At 43.0% G+C, this 25405-nt stretch overlaps 1 protein-coding gene across 1 annotated transcript in view; it reads right to left on the bottom strand.

Annotated features, from left to right (window-relative positions):
* LOC310854279 (heparan-sulfate 6-O-sulfotransferase 3-B-like) overlaps positions 1 to 24685 on the bottom strand; it is a gene marked incomplete at its 5' end in the record, with an annotated part of 29677 nt that extends 4992 nt beyond the window's left edge. Inside the window, one exon of the mRNA XM_083758878.1 lies at positions 24030 to 24685. Within this exon, the coding sequence (XP_083615004.1) occupies positions 24030 to 24685 (656 nt within the window). The remainder of the gene's footprint in view (positions 1 to 24029) is intronic.
* Between the last annotated feature and the right edge of the window lie 720 nt (positions 24686 to 25405).

Below are 25405 nucleotides of genomic sequence, written 5' to 3' on the forward strand. Positions count from 1 at the left end.
GAAGGTGGACGGTTACTAAAAGCTGCATGTAGGAGGGGCTAGAGCCCCTAAAAAAAAAGAACAGAAATAGTTTACATTAAAGCACATATCACCACACTGGCGCACTGACAAGTACCACTGATTAAACGCAAGAGGTGAGACTTAACACAATTAGTGAGGTGAGACTTGACACGATTTCTCTCTCTCTCTCTCTCTCTCTCTCTCTCTCTCTCTCTCTCTCTAACTACTATACTATACTATACTATACAATATATTTTCCTCAAACAGCCCGTCGAAAACAAATTTAAACAAAACATTTTATATTTCAGATATTAACCCACTTAGGACTGAAATGTTATGTTGCAATATACTGCAAGCAACAAGAACCCCTTTAAGGGGTTCTCGTCCTGAATGGTTTCATGTCATTCTCTCATTCAGAGCCATACTTGCTGCATCAGAATAAGGTTCATGTCGTTGTTAATGAGAGCTTTAGCTTTGGTGCTAAGTTGCTAACAGGACAAGAGTTAAAAAGTATGGCTGGCTGCACAAACGAAAATAAAACTTGGCAATTAATTCAAACATCTTATTTGTTCTGCTGTTGCGCCTTTTCCTTGTCTCCCCATCATTACACATGAGATTAATAGTTCATACAACCAGAACATTTTTCAATCCACTTAAGTCCACATGCCATTGGCAAGATAGGCTATTATGGCACCAATCATAATCACCATGGCATTAAGAAAATGATAAAATAAAACCTAACAAACACATAATTTTCAACCTAAAGTCATCATCATCAAGAACCATGATTAATATTAGTGAATACAATATTAATCAAACATAATCATGATGATGATTTTAGGTTTTTTTTTTTTTTCTCATGCAGAAGGAGAGAGTAGAATTTGTTTTTTGTTTTTCTTCAAAGAACCCATTCCCACAATTCAAAGACCATAACTGAGAATTGCCCTCATCTAGTGACTTCACGAGTTCACGTGTGACTTTTTAAAGGAGACTAAAGGGAAAGCTTTGAGAATGTCAGCCATTATGCATGACATTTCAAGTGAAAAGAGAGTGCAGATGAAGACGGAATTCAAGTGGGGAAAAATGTCATCCCACTGCTCAGAGATCGCAGTGATTGACCTCACCTCTGCTAGAAAAATAACGACCGACAGAAAGGAAGGAAGGAAGGAAGGAACTAAAGAAAGGAGAAATACAGTACGATGCGATGGATAGATAAAGACGCAGAAAATAATATAGCATTCTATCACCGGAGCACTTCGGTTTCATACTGCGACAATATATTTCCTGAGCTCCATTCATTCAATATAATAGCAAAGAACTCTCATAGTCAAGGACATTTATCTAAAATGCTTCAATTTTCTTTTACAGTTGTTCATACATGGCCGCCTTCCAGCATGCTGTGAACCCCAAAACTACTTATCTTAAATTACCTATAAATATTGAAGAAGTCCTATTCAAGGCCGTTTTTATCTGAATAGAATGATTGTGGTTATGATTTAATTTGTTAAATTTTTAAAGAAAAAAGCATTTCTTTTTTTATATGAATGGTTGATTTTCAGAAGACATTTCCAGTGAAAAGACCCAGTAATTTTTCACCAGCCCATCTTTCTCTCTTTGTGTCGCTGTCTCCATGCTGCCCTTAACAGGCATTCACCACCTGAAACTCCCTCGCTGTGAGGAACTCGCTTTGAATTGAATCTGGCAACAAGCAGGATGACAGAAAAGGATGGAATTTCTTTCCCTTTGTGTGCGTGCGTGTGTGTAACGTAAGTAACTACCGGTAGTCACTTTGACATTTTGAGTAATACTATTACATTAACTTTTTTCCAAAAGTAACTAGTTACTACTTTCACAAGTCTTGGTGGTACTATGGGTTTGAGTGTTTATTTATAATGGTAGACTTCGTTGCGATGGAGTTGCTTTGCAGGCTGCTGATCCGGTCTAGATCTAGACTCTAGAGCCGATACAGAAACGATGCGCACTTGTCTGTACGTGTGAAGTATCAGATGTAGTGCGTGTCTGCGCGTGCCTGCATGTGTGCGTGTACTTGAATGTATGTGTGAGCATGCACGTATCATATCATTCCTATGAGACACAGACAGTACCTGCATGTGCGTGGGAAGGACACTCATGCACACACAGGCAACAGCAAACATTAATTTGTGTATAGTATTATTTTTTTTACATTGACACAACAAAATCTAGTATGGGGGTCTCTGGCTTTTTCAGATGGGGGTCCAGTCCAAATACATATTAATTTGACGCAAAAATGTCTGAGAACCACTGGTGTAGAAAGCAGTAATTTTGACAAAGAAACTCTCAAAATCAGCAAAGCAATGCAGCTGCAGGAATCAGATCAAACCTAACATCTTTGATGGCTATTTAGAGAAACCAAGAGAAAGCAGTTGACCTTCTGCCGCAATGATTGTAGAGTGAAGGCCAGCCCTGAAAGGTCAATCATCAAGTAGACAACAGTCCAGTCTAATGGAGATATAGAACAGTCAGTGTCAGGTCAAAACCGTGGCTCTCCAAAGCTTTCAAACGCAAACATTTTCAAGGTTTTCTAATATAACAGATCTGTAAGCTCAGCTTGTTTTGCCACTTTTCCGTGTACACTAGTATGACAAAGGGCATTGATTTATGAAAAAATAAAACATAAAAGAGATGAGATATGGAGATACAGAGTTTTTGCCCGACAAGGACAAGATACAGTACGACATGCAGTACCGGTATGTGTGGCACACAAATGATGATATAATGACTTGAACACACACAGACAGACACCCTCTAAAGATAATGGCCACCCAGAGTGGAAGCTAAGTGAATTACCCGTCCATTTCAACCTTACTGAGTGAGCAACACCAGATGGAAGCATCCACACACACACACGCACACACACACACACACACACGCGCACACACGCACACACGCACACACGCACACACACACACACACACACACACACACACACAGTCACTCACATAATCCCAGACCTGCTTTTGCTATGCTTCCTGGAAATAAACCCATCTACACCCCCCCCCATACCCCTCCCCCTCTGTTTCCTGTGCTCTATCTACAGTATCCAGCTAACCACGAGACAGCCAGGATCAATACCTGTCCACACACACCAGGCCTCTCCTTCCAACGTGACCTATTGACTGAGAGCCGCTAATGTCAAAGTGCTCCGTTTACTCCGCGTGACGGACTGTGTGTGTGCGTGTGTGTGTGTGTGTGTGTGGGGGGGGGGGGGGACGACGACTGGGGGACAGAGGTCAAAGCGATGCAAAGGTCATGCAACGTTGGTTTAACCGAATGATGTGCGTATTCTGCCCTGCGTGTTCAATTGAAGCAGGCTTTTACGATCCTTTTTTGTTCGCAGGTGTAAGTAATTGCAGAGGGACGCCTCCGTGCCTTCACTTTGCGTGTACGACATGCCCCCTGCGTGCACGACATAACCCTATAGCGTAACCTTATTGGCTACTCAAAAGTAGCTGATCTACAAGCTTGTCGATCAGCTTTTTTTTTAATGAAATTCGAAAAGCTTTGATGTATATTGAAAGAATAGGAAAGTAAGTCAAAGTAAAGTAAATTTGTCAAAATGACACTCGTAAGAAAAATAAGCATGGCATGAAAATTGAAAGACATTGGGAACGTATAAGGGTATGGCCATTAACTTGAGTTACCAAACTTTTATGGAGCTGCTGTGTATTTCAATGTGACAAATGTCTTCTTTTTCTCCCCCTAAAAAGATACCACTTTATTAAATGAGCAAATGTGATTTAAAACACAGTTCTGGCCCAATCATGTGGTTATACAGCGGAATACAGCTGGTTCCGTTTTTGAATGAGATTAGAAGCCCCACGGTTGGTTGGCCCTGGGGAGGTAGTGGTAGTAACAATGGTTGGAATATAGAGGTTGATGGCGTGACTCCTGCTACTGGAATAGAATTTTCGGCATGGGTTTCGTGCAATTTGAATTAAGATCAGACACTATAATCATCCCTACATTATGGTCTAATAAGGAATCGCATAAGAACTGTAACAAAGCCTAATAAGACATAACATGTTCTTTATTATGCTTTTATTTCATGTTACTAACAGGGACATTATATCTAATTTAACATAATCTAAACATCTGTACTGTAAATTGAACACGAGCCCAACTTCTACAGATGATATGTTCATTATCCCGTGAGGGAAATCCAGGTTGAGTGAGTGTCGACGCAGCTTTATGTAAAGCGCGTAAGTGAGTTGGGAAATTATATTCCACTCTTCCGAGCCCTGGTGCCCACTCTGTTTTGGAGCCCAGATTTCTGTGCAGATGTTCTGACATCTGCATAGACTATATTTGGCCATGCCTGTTAAAGAACTCCATATGGGCAAAAAAGGGACACAGACATAACTAGAACTGCACTCTGTCGAGTGCCTACTTGCTTGTTGCACACAAGTACGCCATAAATGGCGGTCGACAGTACTTGCGGGCTCTGCTTGCGCATGGGCTTAGTGTAGTGTTGTGTTGTGTTCACCCCGCATGTGGGGTGGAAATTGCATACACACATGTTCAGAGTAGACATGTCTTCAGAGAAAATGGGGGACACTTGTTTTACCAGTCTGTGGGTGTTTGATTCTTCAGGCTAAACTTAGCTCGCCCTCACAGTGATATGAAAGTGCATATTATACAAAGTAGGCCTACTTGAGACGTTGTAATTACTGGGGCTTGCCTCGGGCATAATGCAGTACTATAACAGTCATTGTCATCTTGTCATGCGTTTGCGTGAATACATGGATTTAATGCGTGTCTGTGGCTATACTACTGCAGCAAAAGGAAATTGCGCATGCATACAAATAAAGGAAATGCTTTGTGTGTGTGTGTGACTATATGACCCAATGTCTCCCACCTAGAATAAAGCCCTGTCGCTTTTAGCACCGCATTCATGCCCGGTCACCTTCCTCCACACAGCAAACCTGCAAACAACCCTATTGATCAACCCCCACTCTGTGTGTGTGTGTGTGTGTGTGTGTGTGTGTGTGTGTGTGTGTGTGTGTGTGTGTGTGGCTCTCTCTCTCTCTCTCTCTGTCAGTGCAGCTTGCTTCTTTTCTTTCTCTCATGTTTTAGTTTCTTGCTTGCTCTGTTTGCTCTCGTTCGCTCTCTAGTCTAAAGAATGACTTTCAAAATGCACCCAAAAGCTAACTATGGAATTGGAATATGTAACAAAGGATCAATACCAGCTTTTCTAATTTGCTGCTATGTCAGGAAGAACACCATTGTCTGATCACAAAAACTATATATATATATATATATATATATATATATATATATATATATATATATATATAGTTTTTGTATTTTTCCTATCAAGAAGAAATACACACAAATTAATTGTGTTTCTCGAAGTGCCCTTGAAAAGAACATACTTCACCTCTAAACTGTTAAATAAATACACTGTAAAACATAATTACCAATGCTCAAATTTTTTTCTGTGACTTCATCAAAATGGCCGGTAGACCGTTAACAAAACCTCTAGTAGCACATTCTGCGAAAATAGCAGATCTACAAGCGCACGTGTTCAGAACAATGCTGTGCGTTGTGAGTTTGTAGATTGGATCTTTTCGGTTGAGGATATTTTGTGAAGAGGGACACAAGGATTTTCTGTAGTATAGACGGCAGACGCCTCGGGGACTCCCGTCAATGAAGTATACAGGGTTGAAGTGGTTAACCTTTAAAAAAAGAAAAAATGACATGAAGACAGCATATCAATTTCACAGCCGAGTTGAGGTGTTGATAAGTGGAGCGAATCCATTGAAAGGTGTTTCTGTGCCCACGGGGGATCCTTACACTGGGTCCTTGTTGGGGACCCAGTGTTGGGGGTTGCTTTCTGACAAAAAAGAAAAGAATGCAAAAAAAAGACACACACACACACACACACACACACACACACACACACACACACACACACACACACACACACACACACACAAGCTTTCGGTGATGAAGAGGCACGCTTTGTTTCACAACTAACATCTAATGTAGGAAAATGGACTCCCAGTTCCTCTGAGGGGACACGGTAAATTAGGGACATTCATCAGCAGTGGCTCCCTGGGCAGAAGCTGGGATGTGTTTAAGCAGCCTGATTTGGGACGTGTGTTGCGCTTGGCGACGTCACATTTAAAGAGGGATGACAAATATTAATCCTGTCATTGGCGCGTAGGCAACTTGGACTGTGTGTGTGCATGCGTGCGTGCACACGCATGTGTGTGCGTGCATGTGTGTGTGCGTGCATGTGTGTGTGTGCATTGTGCAACTGTGCGTCCAACTGTGCGTCCAACTGTGCGTCCAAGGTAACTTCATTTTTTACATCTTGTGTACGAGTACAGAACAGTAATTATTTCGTTCTGTGTGTGTGCGCGTGTTGGCAAACGTGAATGAGTATACAAAAGGTGTTTATGGACCACCAAACATCGATTTTCAATATGTCTTCAGTGAGCGGGTATGGAGATAAAACACTCGCCCAATGCCTCTGGCCTGGCCGGGAGCCAATTGGCCATGTTTACAGGTGGGAAGCCAACAGGGTGTTCTCTGTCACTGCAATTGACCATTTGCAGACCGCGGCCATCTTGCCATCAGAGTTTGGAAGCACTTGATTTCAGTAAAGCAACATCCTCCTGCTGCCTCCTGCTTGCATTATGTGCAAATTCAAAACAGGTGGTATACGCAGGGCAGTGAGTGATATCTAACGAGCACTTCCAAACTGCAACACACTGCAGTAATCACCTTCAAGGAAGGCCTTGCCCTGCGTACTACCTGACCTGTTTTGAATTTGCACATAATGCAGGAGGCAGCAGGAGGTTGCTTTACTAAAAACGAGTGCTTCCAAACTCCAATACTAAAAAAAAAAAAAAAAAAAAATAGTGGCGCAAGCAGGATTCGATACCAGGAGCCACTGAGGCCGGTGCTGAGATGGGGCATTGGAACTGTAATTAGAATATGTAATATAACACCCAACTCATGTAAAAAGAAAGAAACCCTGCCAGAATAATCCCATATTTCTGGCAGAAGTCCTTGATGGATGATTTCACCATTCTGCTCACGCACACACACACACACACACACACACACACACACACACACACACACACACACACACACACACACACACACACACACACACACACACACACACACACACACACACACACACACACACACACACACACACACACACACACACAATCATCAGTAATTAGCCAGTCCATTGGTAATTGTCTACACCTGCTTTTGTTGCTACTCACCACCTGTGACCTGTTGCTCTAGTTAGTTGTGAAGGCTTATATATCAGTGAGTTTCAACAACATCATTTGTCAGTTTGTCTCAGTATACTCATGTCGGTGGTTTTCGTTTGACTGTGGAGTTTTGACTGCCTGTTGAACTGTTTGGATTTACCATGCCTCCTTGTTTGATGACTGACCTCGACTGGTACTGACCATGTTTTTCTTTTAGAAATTAAGTGAAGGCTGCATTAACATTATTATGCATGTTTTCTTCATTTGAGTCCTTGCGTTATTCAGAGAATTATTTTGAAAATTTGTGAAAGGTCTTGAATAATTTGGAACACTCTTAACTTATGGGGATCCCTCGCACAAAATATTTTAAGATAGGGGTTCACTAATCCGAGTTATCAGTAGTTTTATTTTTCAGGGTTCATAGCCAAATACACACTGCATCAACCTCCCCAGGATAGCAGTGGACATTGACAGTGACACTATAGTATAGGTTAAAGGACTATACTACAGTACACCTTTAACAGACGTGTAAACGCAGCTGAAGGTAATGACATGCAATTGTGTGTTACTTTTTTTTAGGTGTTTCTGCGGATCAGCATGAAGTTAACCGTACATGCTGGCACACATGAAACACACCCAGAATTATTACCATCACCTGTATTTAGTATTAGCCAAAAATGGCTGCTATTTGCAATGACTATAGATTGGGTAAAAAGGGTTGTACAACAGTGTGCTATGCACTGTGAGCAATAAAGAAAAAAATTAAATCGTGTCTGTAATGTAATAGGGACACCATGTTGAAAGTGTTACACTTTCTCTCAGGTTCAACATAACTCAGAGTGTGATGCATTAGGACGAAAAGTCTAAAGAAATAATAATTATGAGACATGAGAGTCCTAAAGGTTAAAGGTCACCGACGTGACAATATGGTGGATGAGATGAGCGCAGTGCAAGTCTGACTGCATTCATCTCTAGAGATGTGAAATGGGATCCATGTTCACTTCATTTGTCTCTCTCTCTCTCTCCAGTATCTCTCCAGTATCTCTCCACAACTATAGAAGCACAATTGCGAGACGATGTCACGATGATGGTCTATGATCTGATGTAAGTGATCCTCATCTCTACATGCACGCACGCACGCACGCACGCACGCACGCTCGCACACACACACACACACACACACACACACACACACACACACACACACACACACACACTGCGATACGCACCGTGCGTATACGCACACACTCACTGACTTAACACAATCCATTGTGTCAACCCTGACCACAGAATAGAGGGTATGTGCATGCATGAAGTGAATGGCAGATCGAGTGGCAAATCGAGTGGCAAAGTGAGTGACAAAGTTAATTTAATGCAATCAGATAGGACTTTTCTGTTTGGATGTATGGGTTGTCAAGGCCAGAAAATAGTTTTTTGCCACTCAGTAGTCAGTAGGCATTCCCGCATAACTTCCGGGTATGATGATGATGTCACACGCATACACTCTATTGCTCGGACACAACCAGTCCGGGACACAGCCAGCCAGGGACACACATTGCTGTGCATTGGAGTGGCTGCACCACTCGAAAAGCAATAACAGCCGACCATAGTGCACTTTGCCCTCCATTACATGCACAGTACACGACCTCACCCATGGGAGAACGGACGAACAGGCCAGCCACGTTACATGATCCACCATATACAGTAGACGCAGGCAGGCAGGCAGGCAGAGGGAGAGGAGATGATGCGGAGTGGGCTAGCTACTTCTGTGATCTGCACTGCTCTCAGATATGGGATGCTATTCTGGGCATTCAATGAAATGCTCCAGGGATGGAGTTGAGGGAATGGAGAAATATTTCGAGGAAGACTGGGTGTCTGGGCTATCTGCGAGCCACGGAGCAAGGGCGCATCCTTTTTTAATTTATTTTTACATTTTTTGCTGAGGCCAGTTGGTTGAAACTAATTAGGAAGGAGGAAAAAAAAGAACGAGGCCTCTAGAAAATCACTGATGCGTGTTGATCATTTTGGGTTAAAAGTAACTTAAAACACCTACAAAAAACCTGTAAATCTCTCACACACACACACACACACACACACACACACACACACACACACACACACACATGCGCGCACACATCATGCACTTACACACACCAACACCCACACACACAACCTGCCGTTTGCGGCTTACCAGCTTTAGAGCCTTAGCCCTAACCTTTGCCTGACATGTTAATCTTTGCAGCTTTGTGAAGTGTGGGACACTCCTCAAGGTTCCAGCTCTAACCGTGGGATGGCTCCTCCTGGAATTATTTTTTTGCTGTGCAAGTTACATCTTTTCATAACTTTCTGCCTCTGACGAGAAATCCTGTTTTTAATTAACAAAATGATGAGGAACACCAGGAATAGCAAGCTGTTTTGTGTTTTCTGCCAGCATGCTGGCAGAAAATGTGAGAAATATCTCATGCTGCATGAGATATTTCTGAAAAAGCCTTTTGACCTCCTGAACCCTCGCAGCCATTATATGGTGGGGAACGGTCGGCCCAAAATAGATCTAAAAGCTCACACTGCATTGTGGTGAGCTTGTAGATCGGTTATTTCCGGCAAAGACATTTGTGTAGAGGGAAAAAAGACAGAGTAGAGCTCTTCACGTGTCCAGAAAATGTAGCATCTCCTACTTTGCTCACGATTTGCACAAAGTTGGGCCACGCACGAGAGTTGCCGTGGTTGCTTTAACCTTCGAATGTAATTTGCTTTGAGCTTTGCTTTCACCTCGTTGAGGTCAACACTGTTAACTGTTGTCGGGACTCGGGATCCATGATATAATGTAGAATCGAATGCCAGTGTTTTCAAATCAGCCCGTCCTGGCTTGAATTGCATGTCCATTGCTCTTGCGCTGCTGATCCTAAACCAGCATAATCATCACACAAGTAACAGCTGCATTCATGTCGCTGCTACACTAAACTGATCCTAGATCAGCCTAAATTATCACACAAATCTTCGGTTCGTTTCTCCCGCAGTGCAACAGAGCGCACCGCAGACAGAAAAAGTCACAGAGAGACACACCTGCTGTCACACACTGATTACATATTTTACTAACATTTCACCCGTGTGGGTCTGTGAAGAGCACTAGTACAGAGCCTATTCTAGTCGTCGTTTTAGTTTACTAAGTAGTAAAGTGGTTAAGATTGATGAGAGATTCAAAATTGTATTCAAAAAACAAAAAAGATAATGCAGTTAATTAAAAAAAAAGAATCTTGGCAACATATCCATGAGAATTCCATGAAGAAATGTTATGGTACAGGACATACATGGGCAACAGGCGGCCCGGGGGCCACATGCGGCCCCCACCGTCACTTAATGCGGCCTGCAGGTTAATATCAGAATACTGAGATATTATTGATTTCAGCTGTTACAATTCCAAACATGCAAACATGACCCGCTTTAATTAATTCAGTCTACATATGTCTTTTTTATGTCTTTGTATTTAGTTAATAAAGTTAACATAACTATAAGTAAATGCATTTGAAATTAAATACAAATGGTTACTTTTCAGGATTTCAATGCGAAAATAGCAAAAAACATAGCTGTGGCTAACACCACACCACAGCTTTTGTGCTGTGGCTGAAAGAGTGAGGCTTTCACTCCTCGGGTCTAACCTGGGGAATGGAACGATATGGAGGATCACCGCAATGAATGGGACAGGGGCGATAAAGAGAGAGATAAACAAAGTGCCTTAAAGCTGTGATTTGCTAGGAGAATTCCGTGCGTAATTCGGTAGATCCACGAATGCTGTGGCTGTGGCTAACACCACAGCACAGCTATGGTTGTTTACCATACAAACTGCTTCCCCAAATAGCTTTAGTTTGGACAAGAACTGTTGAAATGCAGCTGGCAGGTTTCAGAAAAAATCTGGAACTCCATTCTAATCCTTCACCAACGCCTGCACCCCTCCTCCCCCCTCATGATAAAATAAAACCTGTGTACAACTGTCCCTAATCTTTCTTAAGGAGTGTGGAGATTACACAAGATCCTTATCGCACAGGAATATAAAACATCATTTCTCACTGTCCTGAAGTGTGTGTGTGTGTGTGTGTGTGTGTGTGTGTGTGTGTGTGTGTGTGTGTGTGTGTGTGTGTGTGTGTGTGTGCGCGCACGCGCGAATAAAGGATATAAAAGTAACAAATTAAACTAGTTTTTGACTTTTTCGATGATTCCCAATTAAACAGTAATACAGTAGGCCTATATGTCAAAGACTTATATACTTATTACATTACCCCATAATGTTTTTCCTCTCCCTGTCGATATACTGGCACCTGGCTTTTACCTGATCTTGCAGCATCACAAAAACTTTATCTCATTCTTACCCTTAATTGGATTGCTTGTGGAAACGGGAACTAATTGTATTAATTTCAGTAGTCTGAACATTAGCCTAATACCTAAAATGAAATATTTAATCTTTTATTTAATCTTTTATTACTCTCAGTTGTGAGCCAAAAATGATGTCTTGCATGTGGGGGTGAGGGTGAGCATCTGAGTTTTTGCATTGTTGTGCTCTTGTGTGGTGCATCCCAGGTCTTTCTACCGTGCTGTTATGTGAACCAGCAGTGGACTTGCTTGGAAGCTGTCTTTTCAGACATATTTAATGGCTTTTGATCAATGCAACTCGCAAGCGCTAAACATGATACTGTAAGTTACCATTCGAATCCATCGATCGATCGTAGAGATAGCCGCTCGCCTCTTCAAGGGGGAACGGAAGTATGATCTCCCCGATTCTTGCCTCCCTCCACTGGCTCCCCTGTTGGTTTATAGGATTCAGTTCTTATGTGTCTGTCTTTAAGTCTACATATCAGAGCTTCTACCTCCCAATGACCCCACAATAGATCCGTTTTCCGCTGTCGCGTCCAAGCTGTGAAATCGATCTTCCACCCCATGTTAGAGCATCTCAAACCTTGCCTGTGTTGAAATCACGTGTGAAAACTCACTTGTACTCCTTGGCTTTCTATGATTCAGACCGAGAGTTGCTGTTTTTTCCACTAGGCAACGTGTTTATGTTGCACCCTCTTATGTGTTTTCTTCCCCTTGTTTATTAAGTATTTTAGTATATTTTTTGTGTACAGCACTGGTTCAACCCTGTTGTTTGAAATGTGCTTTATAAATAAATTGGATTCGAAGTGCTTTAGGTATTATGTAATAATGCCTTAGCCTTGAAAGATAAGATAAGATAAGACTGAACAATAAAAAATAATTTACGGCTGTTATCAAAGCAAACCTGGGCTTCCATAACACCTCAACGGTGCCACTGGCTGATCAACTCCATGCCACGCCCCATTGATGAAATTATTTGTTCAAAAGTAGCCCAGACCAAGTATTAACTGCATACATTAATATACTTTTCTCATTTCTCGTTTAAAAAATCATTTTCTTTTAGTCTCGTAAAATATTTTAATTCATTGGGATAGGATTTTTTGATTTTCATGAGCTGTACGCCATAATCATCAAGATTAAAACAAAAAAAGGTTTTAAATACTTTATGCACAATGAATTGAGAATATTATGACATTTTGTATTATATTACGGAAGATTCTTTTTTACAAAATATTCTAATGGGATGGACCTGTATATGTATGTTATTTCTTTATTTCTGGGTCCCTTTATTTAATTATTATTTCAAAACGTAAACAAATTATAATAATATATTTTTTTTTAAATCCCCAAAAAGCTAACATTTCATGAAGTAAAAACTAAATTAAATTCAAGAAGTAGTTAAAGTAGCCGATCTACAGTTCACAGCTTGTAGATCTGCTATTTTCACTAGTTTGGGCCCCGGGCAAATGTCTAATTTCTTTCTTGTGTCTGGAGATAAAACGTCTGGGAACTACCACTTGATCCACAGCAACCCTATTCTTGGGGAACAGACGGGCAAACCTACTATGGAACACCTTGCCTAGAACCCAGATCTCTGTCTTTTGAAGCCTATTATGTACTTTGCCCAGGACGGAGACTAGTCAAAAGATGGAGAATTAATTGTTTGATATCAGCGAGCAATATACACTATACAGTCTAGGAGCGTCATTTCCGGTTGGTCATCAAAAGTGTTCCCCCTCCATTATAGTGGACGGGAGGAAATATCTCTGAATCTAAATCACTGATCGAATGTTTCGGTTAGATGCTGCGCTATCTGCACAAACAAGATGGAGTCCTGTGTCACCTTGAACTGGGCTCTGAAGGTGCAAATAGCTGGGCACACCAATTTACTTAATTATATCGGTTAATGAGAATAAAATAAAATGATTGTCTAAGGATGAGTTGATGCACAGAAGAAAACTAAATGCTCGCGGCGACCCTCTGGTGGCTCTCGTCTTTTTTAATTTAGTTTAAATCCACCTCTGATAATATGCATGCCTGCATGACATCATTGAGTTTCACAGATAGCTATTTTTAACTGCAGGTTAGATGTTAATCATGTTATCAACAGGTAGGTTTATTCAGGGCTGCCAAGTCTCACCCTTTTGAGTGTGACAGTCACGCAATTTAAATCTTTACCATGCACCACGCCACACATGCCATTTCACACGCATTGTTTTCCATTTTCACTACATTATAAATAACAATTTTCTCTGCGGCTCCGCCGCGTAATAACGCACGCTCATGTGTGCGTCCTCACAAACGGCTAAATAGCCGATCTGCATGAGATCATGCAGCGCTGATATATGCAGTAGGAGGGTAACCAGTGGACCACCATCCACCAAATCGTCAGCAGGGTCCCTGACTGTGACGCATGGAAATGAGCCATGCTGAGTTTAACATCGCTTCGAAATATTTTTCAAGACAATATAGCCCCCACAAGTTACAACAAGTGAGTAAGTGACTATCTCTCTTCTATACTGGTGTGTGGCGTCTCTTGCGTGATATGAGGAACGGTGCCAGTAGCCCGTGCACATTATAGGGACAAAGGGCTAAATACGTATTTTTATACAAAATATGATGGCGATTTATTTTTTTATTATTTACTCTAGTCCTACATTCAGTAGATACCGTGATCTTTTGTGGCCAAATTAAATGTCTTGGGGTCTAGTAGGACTATAGTATATAACAATACATATTTAGCCCCATGTTCGAATGCCCCCGCCCACTGTCAAAAACAGCTCAAATCCTCATCTTTTACTTTCTCTAATAACCTAAAACATGAACATTGGTTGAACAAAGCTAAAGTTGTCCTTTAAGTACTGTACGTAAGTACAATTGTGAGGTATTTGTCCTTGGCTTTACTTGACTAAATCCAATACTTTGGACCCAAATATTGTACTCCACTACATTTATTTGAAAACTTTAGTCACTAGTTACTTTGTAGATTATTACAAAACATACATTACACACTTTGGCCCTATATACATTTGGCCATTTGAAAATAGCAGATCTACAAGCCTTTGTGAAATGGGACATTCTGCAATATGAGTACTTTTACTTTTAGTACTTTAAATATAGGCCTATGTTGAGTAAAAGTAAAAAAGTATCAGCGTCATTATATGTTGGCTCAACAAATAGCAGATCTAGAAGCTCACGTGTGGCATCAGCTAATGTATAAATCGGGCATTATGATGCCATCACGGCCTGCCAAGATTTTGACTAAAACTAACATTTCCGTCAAAGAATAAACACTGCCTTAGTACATGTCCAAGTGTTCCTTATTCGTCTGGTAGTAGTGCGCCATTGCCACAAAAACAAAAACAAAGCATGGGTTCCCCGTAGCGCGTAGACTGAAGCGCCGAGTCGCAGGCTAATTATTTTTCAGGCTGATCGCCACTCTCTTGCCTCTGATCGGAAATAATGAGGTCACTAATAAGGTTACAACTCCCCGACAGCCAGGGGGGGGGGGGGGGGAGAGGGGGGAGAGAGAGAGAAAGAGGGAGGGAGGGAGGGAGAGGGAGAGAGAGAGAGAGAGAGAGATAGGGAGGTCAGGGTAATGTGGGCAGCAGGTCGGACGGCCGTCTGCCCAGAGCAGTTTAAGGACCCGTTGTGGCACGAATGCTGTGGCACCACCCTGAGCCGGGCACCATGGGAGCCAGCTGACCGATGGCATGCCAATTAAATGTGTGCGTGTGCGTGTGTGTGTCTGTGTTTGGAGACAGGTTCAATGCAGAGATGGATAGTTCTAAGACGTGTGGAACTCGTTATGTGAGCGAGGAAGGGATGGGATATGAAGGGAGAGGCTGATAGAAGGAGACGGGAAGGAAGGGCAGAAGTAATGTCTATGCTCCTGCAGCTCAAAGACACAACTCTAGAAAAGACATCTTAGACAACAGCTTATTGCGACAGTAGGTTACTATGAAAACCTGCAAGTCAGTCCGTCCGTCACGCCTCGTGACATGCTCCATATATGGCTGTCTCCATATATGAAGATCACGACACTGACCTCATCAAACCCTGGTTATCCATACATGGAGAAGACTGGATCATCACCTAGATTTGCATATGGAGCCGGCTAGCAACTCTACATCTGACCTCAAACCCTTAGATCTCCATATATGGAGCTGACCTGTTCTGACATGCCATCATCATCATAATTTTTCGATTGTGAAATCCATGATCTCGACCGCGGTTGAAAAATGATGAAGCATACATCATCAGAGGGTCTGAACACCGTTTCGGATGTCATCAATGCATTGAAAGGGACTGCATTCTGTGCGGTTGATCACGGCTACTGTTTTGACAGTGACGACGCGCGTTGTCAAATGATTGCGTGGCGGCGGGTTAAGACTGAGGTTAGGGTTAGATTTCTGGTTATTTTCTCCAATGTCTGAGGTATGAGCCGGTTAGGTTTCTGTTTGTTAGTTAGGGTTAGATGTTGTTTGTAATCGTGATCAACGCACCGAATGCAGCCTACTGAATGTCTCCAAAACGTCACAATATAACGTTTTGCGCTGGAGACGGTTGCGGTAGGTCAGTAGACACGGAATGCATTGCTCTGATGTCCCTGTTCAATGCATCGATCACGTGCATCGAATGCTCTACTGAAACACAAGTCAGCGTAAATGGGTTTTGATCGAGAAGAACTCGGGTAAGTCTCTGATTGGCTGGGCTGTAACGGAGGTCGTTCGTGGTTGGTAAATATGTCTGTCAGACCTTCTTCTTTTTTTTTAACAACCTTTCAATAGCTTTGTCCCAGACGTGATGTCCTCAACAACTTTTCAATAGGTTTGCCCCAGACTCGATGTTTCTATCTAATGGTCTGGCTACTACGAAACTAATGGCAACCATCTGGCATAGGCATGGTACATGCTACATCATGCTTAGGGTGACTGTGTGCAATGACTTGGGGGTCAAAAGGAAACAGATGGAGTTTCTGGACACACCAGCAGGATGTTCCTATTCCTATTGCCATAGATACCATTTAGGATGTGTCCATCCATAGAGCATCTCTATTTGTCCCCCGCCAAAAATGTTGAGAACCCCTAGTCTATAGCAGTGGTTTTCAATCAGTGGTCCGGGGACTCTTGAGAGTATAAAATGGTTTACACTCTCAAGAGTTAAATTATTGTTAACTAGCCTACAAAATTAGATATAGGCCTACTGTATATAGTGTTCGCCTTCAGAGCGCCTACAGCATCAGCCTTGGTTCTAGCTTTTGTACAAGTTATTTTTGGTCCTCTCTGGGATGTGCAGTCCATAAGCAGTCCATGTGATTTATATACTGTATAACAAGTATATTCTTTTAATCAGATTAATCACAGTGTAAAAATGTATTAATCATGATTAATTACCATTCGAACTATGTCGAAATATGCCATGTTTTTCATGTATATTGTTGTGGGAATAGAAAGATAAATGACAGAAGGCGGATATATACATTTAGCATACGTATGTAAAAAGAAATGGTGTGGCAGGATGGTGTCCCTCTGTCTCTAACCCTGGTGTCGTGCTATGTGATTCTGCCTACTGTATGTAAATTGTGCAGCCTTTTTTATGGCAATAACCAACTTATGTTTTCCCCCATCCAGAGCAGAGTGGATGGGATGTATGGGGCGGGTCATCCAAGCATGGATTAATTGAGTTAAAACTTTTAATCTAATTCATTTCACAATTTAATTAACTCAGTTAACTCCAATTTTGACAGCCCTAATAACAAGTATAGAATCGGGTCCTGTTTATCTGCACGCCATTGTTTATTTTAGATCCCCATTAGTCTCTGCCTCAGCAGATACTTAAATTGAGGCACATTGTTGTTGGCTTTTTGTGCACCTGCCAAGACTTGTAGAATTCTTATTTTTTTCCCCCAATGTGCTTTAGAACTTTTCTTTATCTTTAGAAGGCAAATTGAAAAGAGTAAACAGTCGCACTGGAATTGTTTCCGTCTCATGTAGGACTCTCATAATTAATGTGTAACATCTCAACCTTCTCATACCTATAACCTTGGGATTATTGTACTGCAGTAATATCTAACATACTGTACTGGTTCCTCTCTTTTATCATCCCCTGCCAGACATAAAGGATAAGGATTAAAAAAAAAGAAAACAAAAAAAGATTGGGATCAGGAACCAAATACAAGTAAACGCACCAAAGTGTTTTTTATCTTGCAGAGTAAAAACAAATATGATTAAATGTTGCATTATGCAGCTGTAGCCCCTGAAATGAAAGCAACGCACACACAGAGACACACACGCGTACACACACACACACACACACACACACACACACACACACACACACACACACACACACACACACACACACACACACAATCACTCGCTCACACTCATACATGCACATCGGACACTGCACTCAAGCACCATACTGCTTTAAAAATGTGTAAGGTTTGAGTTACCCTGTAGTGCATGACTGTGGGGGTGGGATGGCGGGGGGGGGGGGGGGGGGGGTGCTAGGACAATGTGACAGCAGAGAGACCTCTCAGGCCTTTACAGACACATACTGTACATGCATAAGGAATGGCTCACAGCGGCGGATTGCTGCATGCAAAGACCACTGCACACACTCCAAAGACCTCACTGTGCCTTTGATTGAACATGGCATCCGGGAACACTATACACATGTCAAATGTCTTTCTGTCTCCTCCGGGCCAATCAGGGTCGCCTATATGCTGTGGCTCCCCATGAATGTTCCACTGCACTTTAACCACTTATCATGCCCCTATTTAATGTATAGTGTGACGGCGTTTTTAATATTCTCCTATGCCCAAAATAGGGAGACCATAGTTGAAAGCGGTTAAACAATTGAGGTGTTCCGATCGATCATCGGTCATCGGCAATTTACCAGATCTGGAGACGCCAATCTTTTATTCCATTTAAGTGGTATAAAAGTCAATCATATCTATCTCTAAATGCACCACGTCTCTGTATGTCTGTCTGTGTGTACGTCTGTAATGTAATCAGATATCTATCTCTAAATGCACCACGTCTCTGTATGTCTGTCTGTGTGTACGTCTGTAATGCACGTAACCTGAGAACCGTTAGCGGCTAGCGGTTAGCCCCACCGACTCGCCAGGTGTCGAGTCGGACCCACGGTTGTCCAGAACCGCCACAAAAGGCCTCTGCCCGGCCTCTGGACAGGGCCCCTACCCAGTGTCAATATATGGAGCTGGCCTGTTTTGACATCACAACACCCCATATTTGGGCATGCCTTACATCACAACACCTCATATGTGGGCCTGACACAGAACCCCATATATAGCAATGAAGGGACACAAATAGACAGAGAATCTCCATATATGGGCATAAAAGGGTACTCTGACACGCGTTGCGTACAACGGGTATTGCATATAGCCGGGTGGGGCATGGATCTCCAACTTCCATCGTTACCGACTCAGTGCTCTACTGCCACCGGTCTAGTCTATCTATGAATGCATCAAGTCCCTGTACTGTACGTATGTGTGTACGTCTGTAATCTACGTAACTCGGGAACCGTTCACCCCACAGACCTCAAATTCAGTGCAGTGCCCGGTGTCGATAGCTGGTTGTCCAGCATCAGCCCAATAGCCTCTGCCCTATATATCACCCCTATATATCTTCATATATGGAGCTGGCCTATTCTGACATCATTCTGACATCTGCATAGACTCCATATTTGGGCATGCCTGACAAAGAACTCCATGGGCATGAAAGGGACACAGACATAACTAGGAAAGTGCCCTTCTGGGCACAGGTCTCCACCAGGAGGATAGGACAGTGTGAGATGTTTGGCTCTGGGCACAGGTCTCCACCAGGAGGATAGGACTGTGTGAGATGTTTGGCAAAATGTTTAGGAGTAATATAAACATGTTTTTTTGTTTGTTTGTTTTTTGCAACGATTTTCTTCATTCTTGTTGAGGAAATGCAGAGCCAGATCACTCATAGCATCTCTGAGGATAGAATTCTGGATGAGCAGGACATGTGCAGCATTGACTCGTCTTGATCACATGACTACAGAGATCATGTGTACTGATTTGCGTGAGATTTGGATGAAATCTGTGCGACTAACATAAGCAATGTGTTTAGCAGAAATCGGCCTCATGGTGGCGCTATAACCGGCAGATGTGAAGGAATGCAGGGACAATGTTTTTCCATGGCCTCTAGGGAGTGTGCATACATAAGTTGTATGCCCAGTTGATAAGTTGATGCAGTTATAGCTAAAAACAGGAATTGGCCTGTTATAGCGCCACCATGAGGCTGATTTGAAAAACAATGAGTGGCATGTCGTCCTCGGCCTAGTGGAAATGTGCGTGTATAATTGCACGGAAATTGCACACTATGTTCGTGATTTGTGGCATTTTGTTCGAAACGGACCAATCATGTGAGCTTTGGAAGCCAATATTAGCCAATCAGGATGGAAGATGGGAAATGATGCAGATCCGTGTTGATCACATGACTATGGAGATAGTGTATACCGAATTGTGTGATGTATGGATAAAATGTGTACGAGTAATCTACAGAAATGTTTTGCCTAAATCGGCCTCATGGTGGCGCTATAACAGGCCGTTGAAGCATATTTGGGGCAGAGGTTCGTCGTTGGCATCCAGGGAGTGTGTGTGTGCAAAGTTTGGCGATAGGTGAACCAATAATATTGTCCAGCGGTTGCTCCATGCGCGCCCGCCCCTCCAGACCAGAAGGCACGCTGGCTGGGTCAGGCTACAAAAAACCTGATCGGAGCAAAAAAAAACACTTGCTTCCATGGCTATAGACTAGGACACTAGGTGACTGGTTACACACGCTACGTATGATGGAGTCATACATAGTTGATGTTTTTACTACTAGCACATTGTAATATAACCACTAACATATTCAATTAGTATTGGAATTCCCATTGAGTGGGTGGAACGCTACAAATACCTTGGCTTTTGGTTGGATAAACACCTTAACTTCAAATTTCATATTGATTCCTTGTGCAAAAAGCTTAAATTCACTCTGGGTTTCTTCTACAGATTGAAGGCTTGTTTTGCTTGTTCAGCTCGTAAAAAACTGGTCATTGGTCTCTTTGGATTATGGTGATACCATTTATAGGTTTGCCTGCTCCCCAACCTTGACCAAATTGGTTCCCTTGTACCATGCTGCATTGAGATTCATAACAAATGCACCTTTCAGAACACATCACTGCACGTTGTATGCTGCAGTCGCTTGGTTCTCATTGGCAGCTCGCAGGCTTCAGCATTGGCATATTTTCATTTATAAAGCCATTCTGGGTGACCTGCCGTCTTACATTTCATCCAAATTCGACTTGGTCCAAAACGGCCTAAACCTCAGGTCAAATGCTTGGCTGCGGTGTGTAGTACCAGCATTCAAATCCGAGGGGGGTAAAAAATGTCTGGCCTTCTTTGGCCCTTGGTTGTGGAATGATCTACAGTCCAGACTAAAATTGGCTTTTAAAGTTCCCTTGAGAAGTACAATGTACAATCCAACACCTGCACATGTTTGGATATGTACTAGCCTATGTTCATGCCTATATATTTATTATATCGGCTCAGATCGTGGAGATTGTGTATGTTGTATTTTGCCCTGCTACTAAAAGGTAGGACAGGTGACTTGTTGTATTTATGCATAGGTACTTTAAGGTGTATTATGGATGTTGTATTTGCTGGTTCAAAATGTAACATTGACGATGTGGTATTGAAGTGTAATTTTTATTTCTGCCTCTTGGCCAGTTCCCACTTGTAAAAGAGATGCAGTCTCAATGTGATTTTACTGGTTAAATAAAGGTTAAAAAAAAATAAGTATTGTTAGTATTGGAGTGTGTTAGTATGGTAACAGAGGTGTTGATGACAATCAGTGTTGGGCAGTAACAAGTTACTTTTAATCTATTACTATATTGTGTTATTATTTTACCCAGTAACAAATAGTGTAAGGTATTAATTACGTGACCAAAAACAGTATAATATTATTACATAATATGTCATAATATTATACTGTTTTTGGTATTATATTACTATGCAAAATAAATAAATAAAACATTGCTCTCATAATTTTGTTGGCTGCCTTTTGAAAACATTTTGTTTAAAAGGTCAAGCGAGATTGCTGCTTTATTTTATAGCCTTTTTGGCTGATTGGTGGCTCTTATTATTATTATTCCAAAAAATTGGATTCAGTTCTAAAAGAAGCTGGCTAAGCAGATTGTGTTGTTGTACATCTCTTTTTTTGGGCGGGGGAGGGGGCAAAAGTAATGTAATAGAATAATAATGCATGCATAGTCCACCATGGGAAACGGCTGGAGGTGCCACAGGCCTATAGCAGGAAGACCAGACAGTGGCCTTGTGGTTACAGTGTCCGCCCTGAAACTGGACCAGACAGTGGCCTTGTGGTTACAGTGTCCGCCCTGAAACTGGACCAGACAGTGGCCTTGTGGTTACAGTGTCCGCCCTGAAACTGGGAGCTCGGGGGTTCGATCCCCGGCCGGGTCATACCAAAGACTGTAAAAATGGGACCCAATGCCTCCCTGCATCCGCATCAATGGGTTGGGTTGGGGGTCAAATCAACAAATGATTCCCGAGCACTGCGCATGCTGCGGCTCACGCTGCGGCTCACCGCTCCAAGAGATGGGTCAAATGGGGAGAACAGATTTCACTGCGCTAACGTGTGTGACTAATCGTATGACTTTGACTTTGACCATCCATCTGTATGAAATGATGTAAAATATATTATATTACTCTTAATTTACAAGTAATAAGTAATATTACTATTTCAAGGAGTAATGTGTAATACGTAACATATTATACTCTCCTCATTAGTAATATTGCCCAATACTGCTGCTGATGAGTACAAGTACAGTAACTCAGTACGTCAATATTTCAATGTGTAACTGGGGAATACATGGCTATAGGCTAAAGATATCCTCAGTTTGCATGTTGAAAGGGTCTAGATTAGAAGGCCCTACACACGATCAAATCCATGGTCGGGTCAATCCTGGCAGAGTTGGCTTAACCACTGTGCAAATCATTAGTGTTATAGTTTCACTGCAAAGCGAGTAAAATCAAATTACCCTGCTGTCACTCACAAACGGAACGGAACCAAATGGACCCTAATACTTAGGCTATAGCGGTGCATCATGGGTCCATTTATACACACTCTTCGGAGTTAAATTGATTTCAGTGCGTATAGCCTTCTCCTCCAAAGCCCTCTGTTCAGAAGCATATGGAGATTGGCTCCCTAAAACATAAACCCTAAAACTTAATAGCAAATTGCCTTCATGAGCCAGCAGCACACCTCAGACCCCCCCCCCCCCCACACACACACACACACACACACACCAGCCTTCTTAAGCTCTTTAGTCCATTAAGCTTAAGTGCATTGGGTCTGTAATTACAGGGAAGTGAAACAGCTCATGAGCTGAGGACAAAAACCCATATATTCTCTGTCTTCTCATTACGATGGAGGTGTCCATCCATCATGCTATCATCCAGCAAGCCTTGCAGTATTCCTTAGTGTTTCATATACATTCTTTATGTACAAATTGTGTACAGTAAAAGATGGGATTGAGTGAGTGCCAAAAAAAGGCTAGTTGTCTTCGACGTACTGGACTGCACTGTTGTAACGCTGTGTGTGTGTGTGTGTGTGTGTGTGTGTGTGTGTGTGTGTGTGTGTGTGTGTGTGTGTGTGTGTGTGTGTGTGTGTGTGTGTGTGTGTGTGTGTGTGTGTGTGTGTGTGTGTGTGTGTGTGTGTGTGTGTGTGTGTGTGTGTGTGTGGTCCTGACCTAGGGGCTGGGCAATGTAGTGATAAGAGCACAGCTGTGCGTGTATACTGCCCAGGCCTGCTGGTCATTTGTATCATTGAATTCAAGCCAGCATAGTAACATTGGTTTATAGGCAGCTGTGTATGGTTTTTAAATGAAATGAAATGAAATAAAATTACAACACAGCGGTTCTCAAGTGAACCAGTGGTCCGGGGACCAGCACTGGTCCTTGAGGGTGTTGAGTGTTCCAGGTGGTCCCCAGCTAAATGATGAGAGAGTTGGTAACAAACATGGACCCTTATAGATCTTTAACTCTTAGTGTGAAATGAAACCAATAAATGGACCATTTTACGCTCTCTCAAGGCAGTAAAAGTATTGTTAAACATCTGCATTACTGATTAAGTTACAATAAGTCTGTACAAGAAAATTGAAGAATTGTTATTTTGATCAACGTTTGCCTGCATGCATGCAGACTGCAGACCCCGTTTTTTCTAAGAAATTAACACATGATTTTAAACTGTGATGCTTTTTTTTTGTCTCAACACACACCTGGTGCTGAGACACTCACTCATGCACTCACTCACTCACTCACTCACTCACCTTTTGGTCTTCACCATGGCGTTCTTCTTGTCCCTCCTGTTCATCACCACGGGCACGCAGCTGCTGAGCTCGGTCCAGTCGGCGTGCAGCCCGCAGCTCCAGCCGGTGGAGAAGCGGGAGAAGAGCCACGACTCTCCGGCCCTGCTGCCTCCGCCTCCTCCGGCTCCTCCGCCTCCTCCGGCTACGGGGCCGGGGCCGGCTCCTCCGGTAGGGCCGGGCCGGTGGCAGGTGCACTTCCTCTGGCCTTGGGCGCAGTCGCACGGCCGCTCCAGGCGGATGTTCTTGACCAGGTGGCGGCCGAACGTGGTGCCGCCCGTCTTCTGGATGTGCAGGAACACGATCACGTCGTCGCCGCGCATGTCGAAGTCCACGCGCCGCTCCAGGTCGCGCTCCGTGAAGTTGAACTTATTGGACGTTATCGTGGCGGTCGAGGCGTCCTCCTCGTGGTCGTCCGGACCCTCCTCCTGCTGGGGGTCCGCGCTGTAGAAGTCGTACCGGGACGAAGAGGAGCGCTGGAAGAAGACGCCCTTGTTGTTACCGTCACTTTTGAAGTAGCAGGCGTTCCTGTCCGCCGGACACACGTACTGGTAGCCGACCATGAGGAACAGGACGGCGGCGACGGGGACGATGACCAGTCGGTTGAACTTCTCCTCCATTGTGGAATAAATAAAGACGAGGTGATTGTCTGTCACTCCATCGGCACGATAATAAACGACGATAATAACAACAATAATAGCATGATGTCCGGATCGCAGATCTCGTCGCCGCCTCGTCTCATTGTGCAGTTTGATTAGTTTCTATTCAGATTTAAGAAACGGTGCACTCCATCTGTAATGCTCTGAGTGTGCACTGTGCAGCGCACAGTCAGTGTGACAACTTCTTGCTATAAGGCTATAAGCCCCTATCTGATCTCTGTCTATACCTTCTCTCAGAGCAGACCTATAAATTCTCACATGCCTTACCTACCTGTCTGTATCGCATCGGGCGGACTTAATTGTTATAAACTTGACAGGCGGCGCGTGAGAGAAGGCAGCATCCGCTGCTCCGCAGAGCAGAGTCAATTATTTCTTTAAAGACCAGAATTCGGAGCAGGGAAAGGGAAACATACATCCGAACATGTAAAAATAGAAAATGTGTCCGTTAAGTTGCACTCCATGTTATTAACGGCATGTTATTCTGTCATCCTGTGATCAAACTGCAGGGGGAAACATCCCGACTGATTGCTGCTGATCAGCATCTGCGACACTCAGCTGTGATCCGTCCCGACTGTGCCACTGTACGACGGTGACGTAGACTTCTCACACACACGCGCGCGCGCGCAGACATGCACGCGCGCAACGGTGCAACTGCAGATGTTATGTGCACATCTACTGTAG

The sequence above is a fragment of the Protomyctophum parallelum genome (genome assembly GCF_964188405.1).
Source record: "Protomyctophum parallelum genome assembly, chromosome: 23".
Lineage (NCBI taxonomy): Eukaryota > Metazoa > Chordata > Actinopteri > Myctophiformes > Myctophidae > Protomyctophum > Protomyctophum parallelum.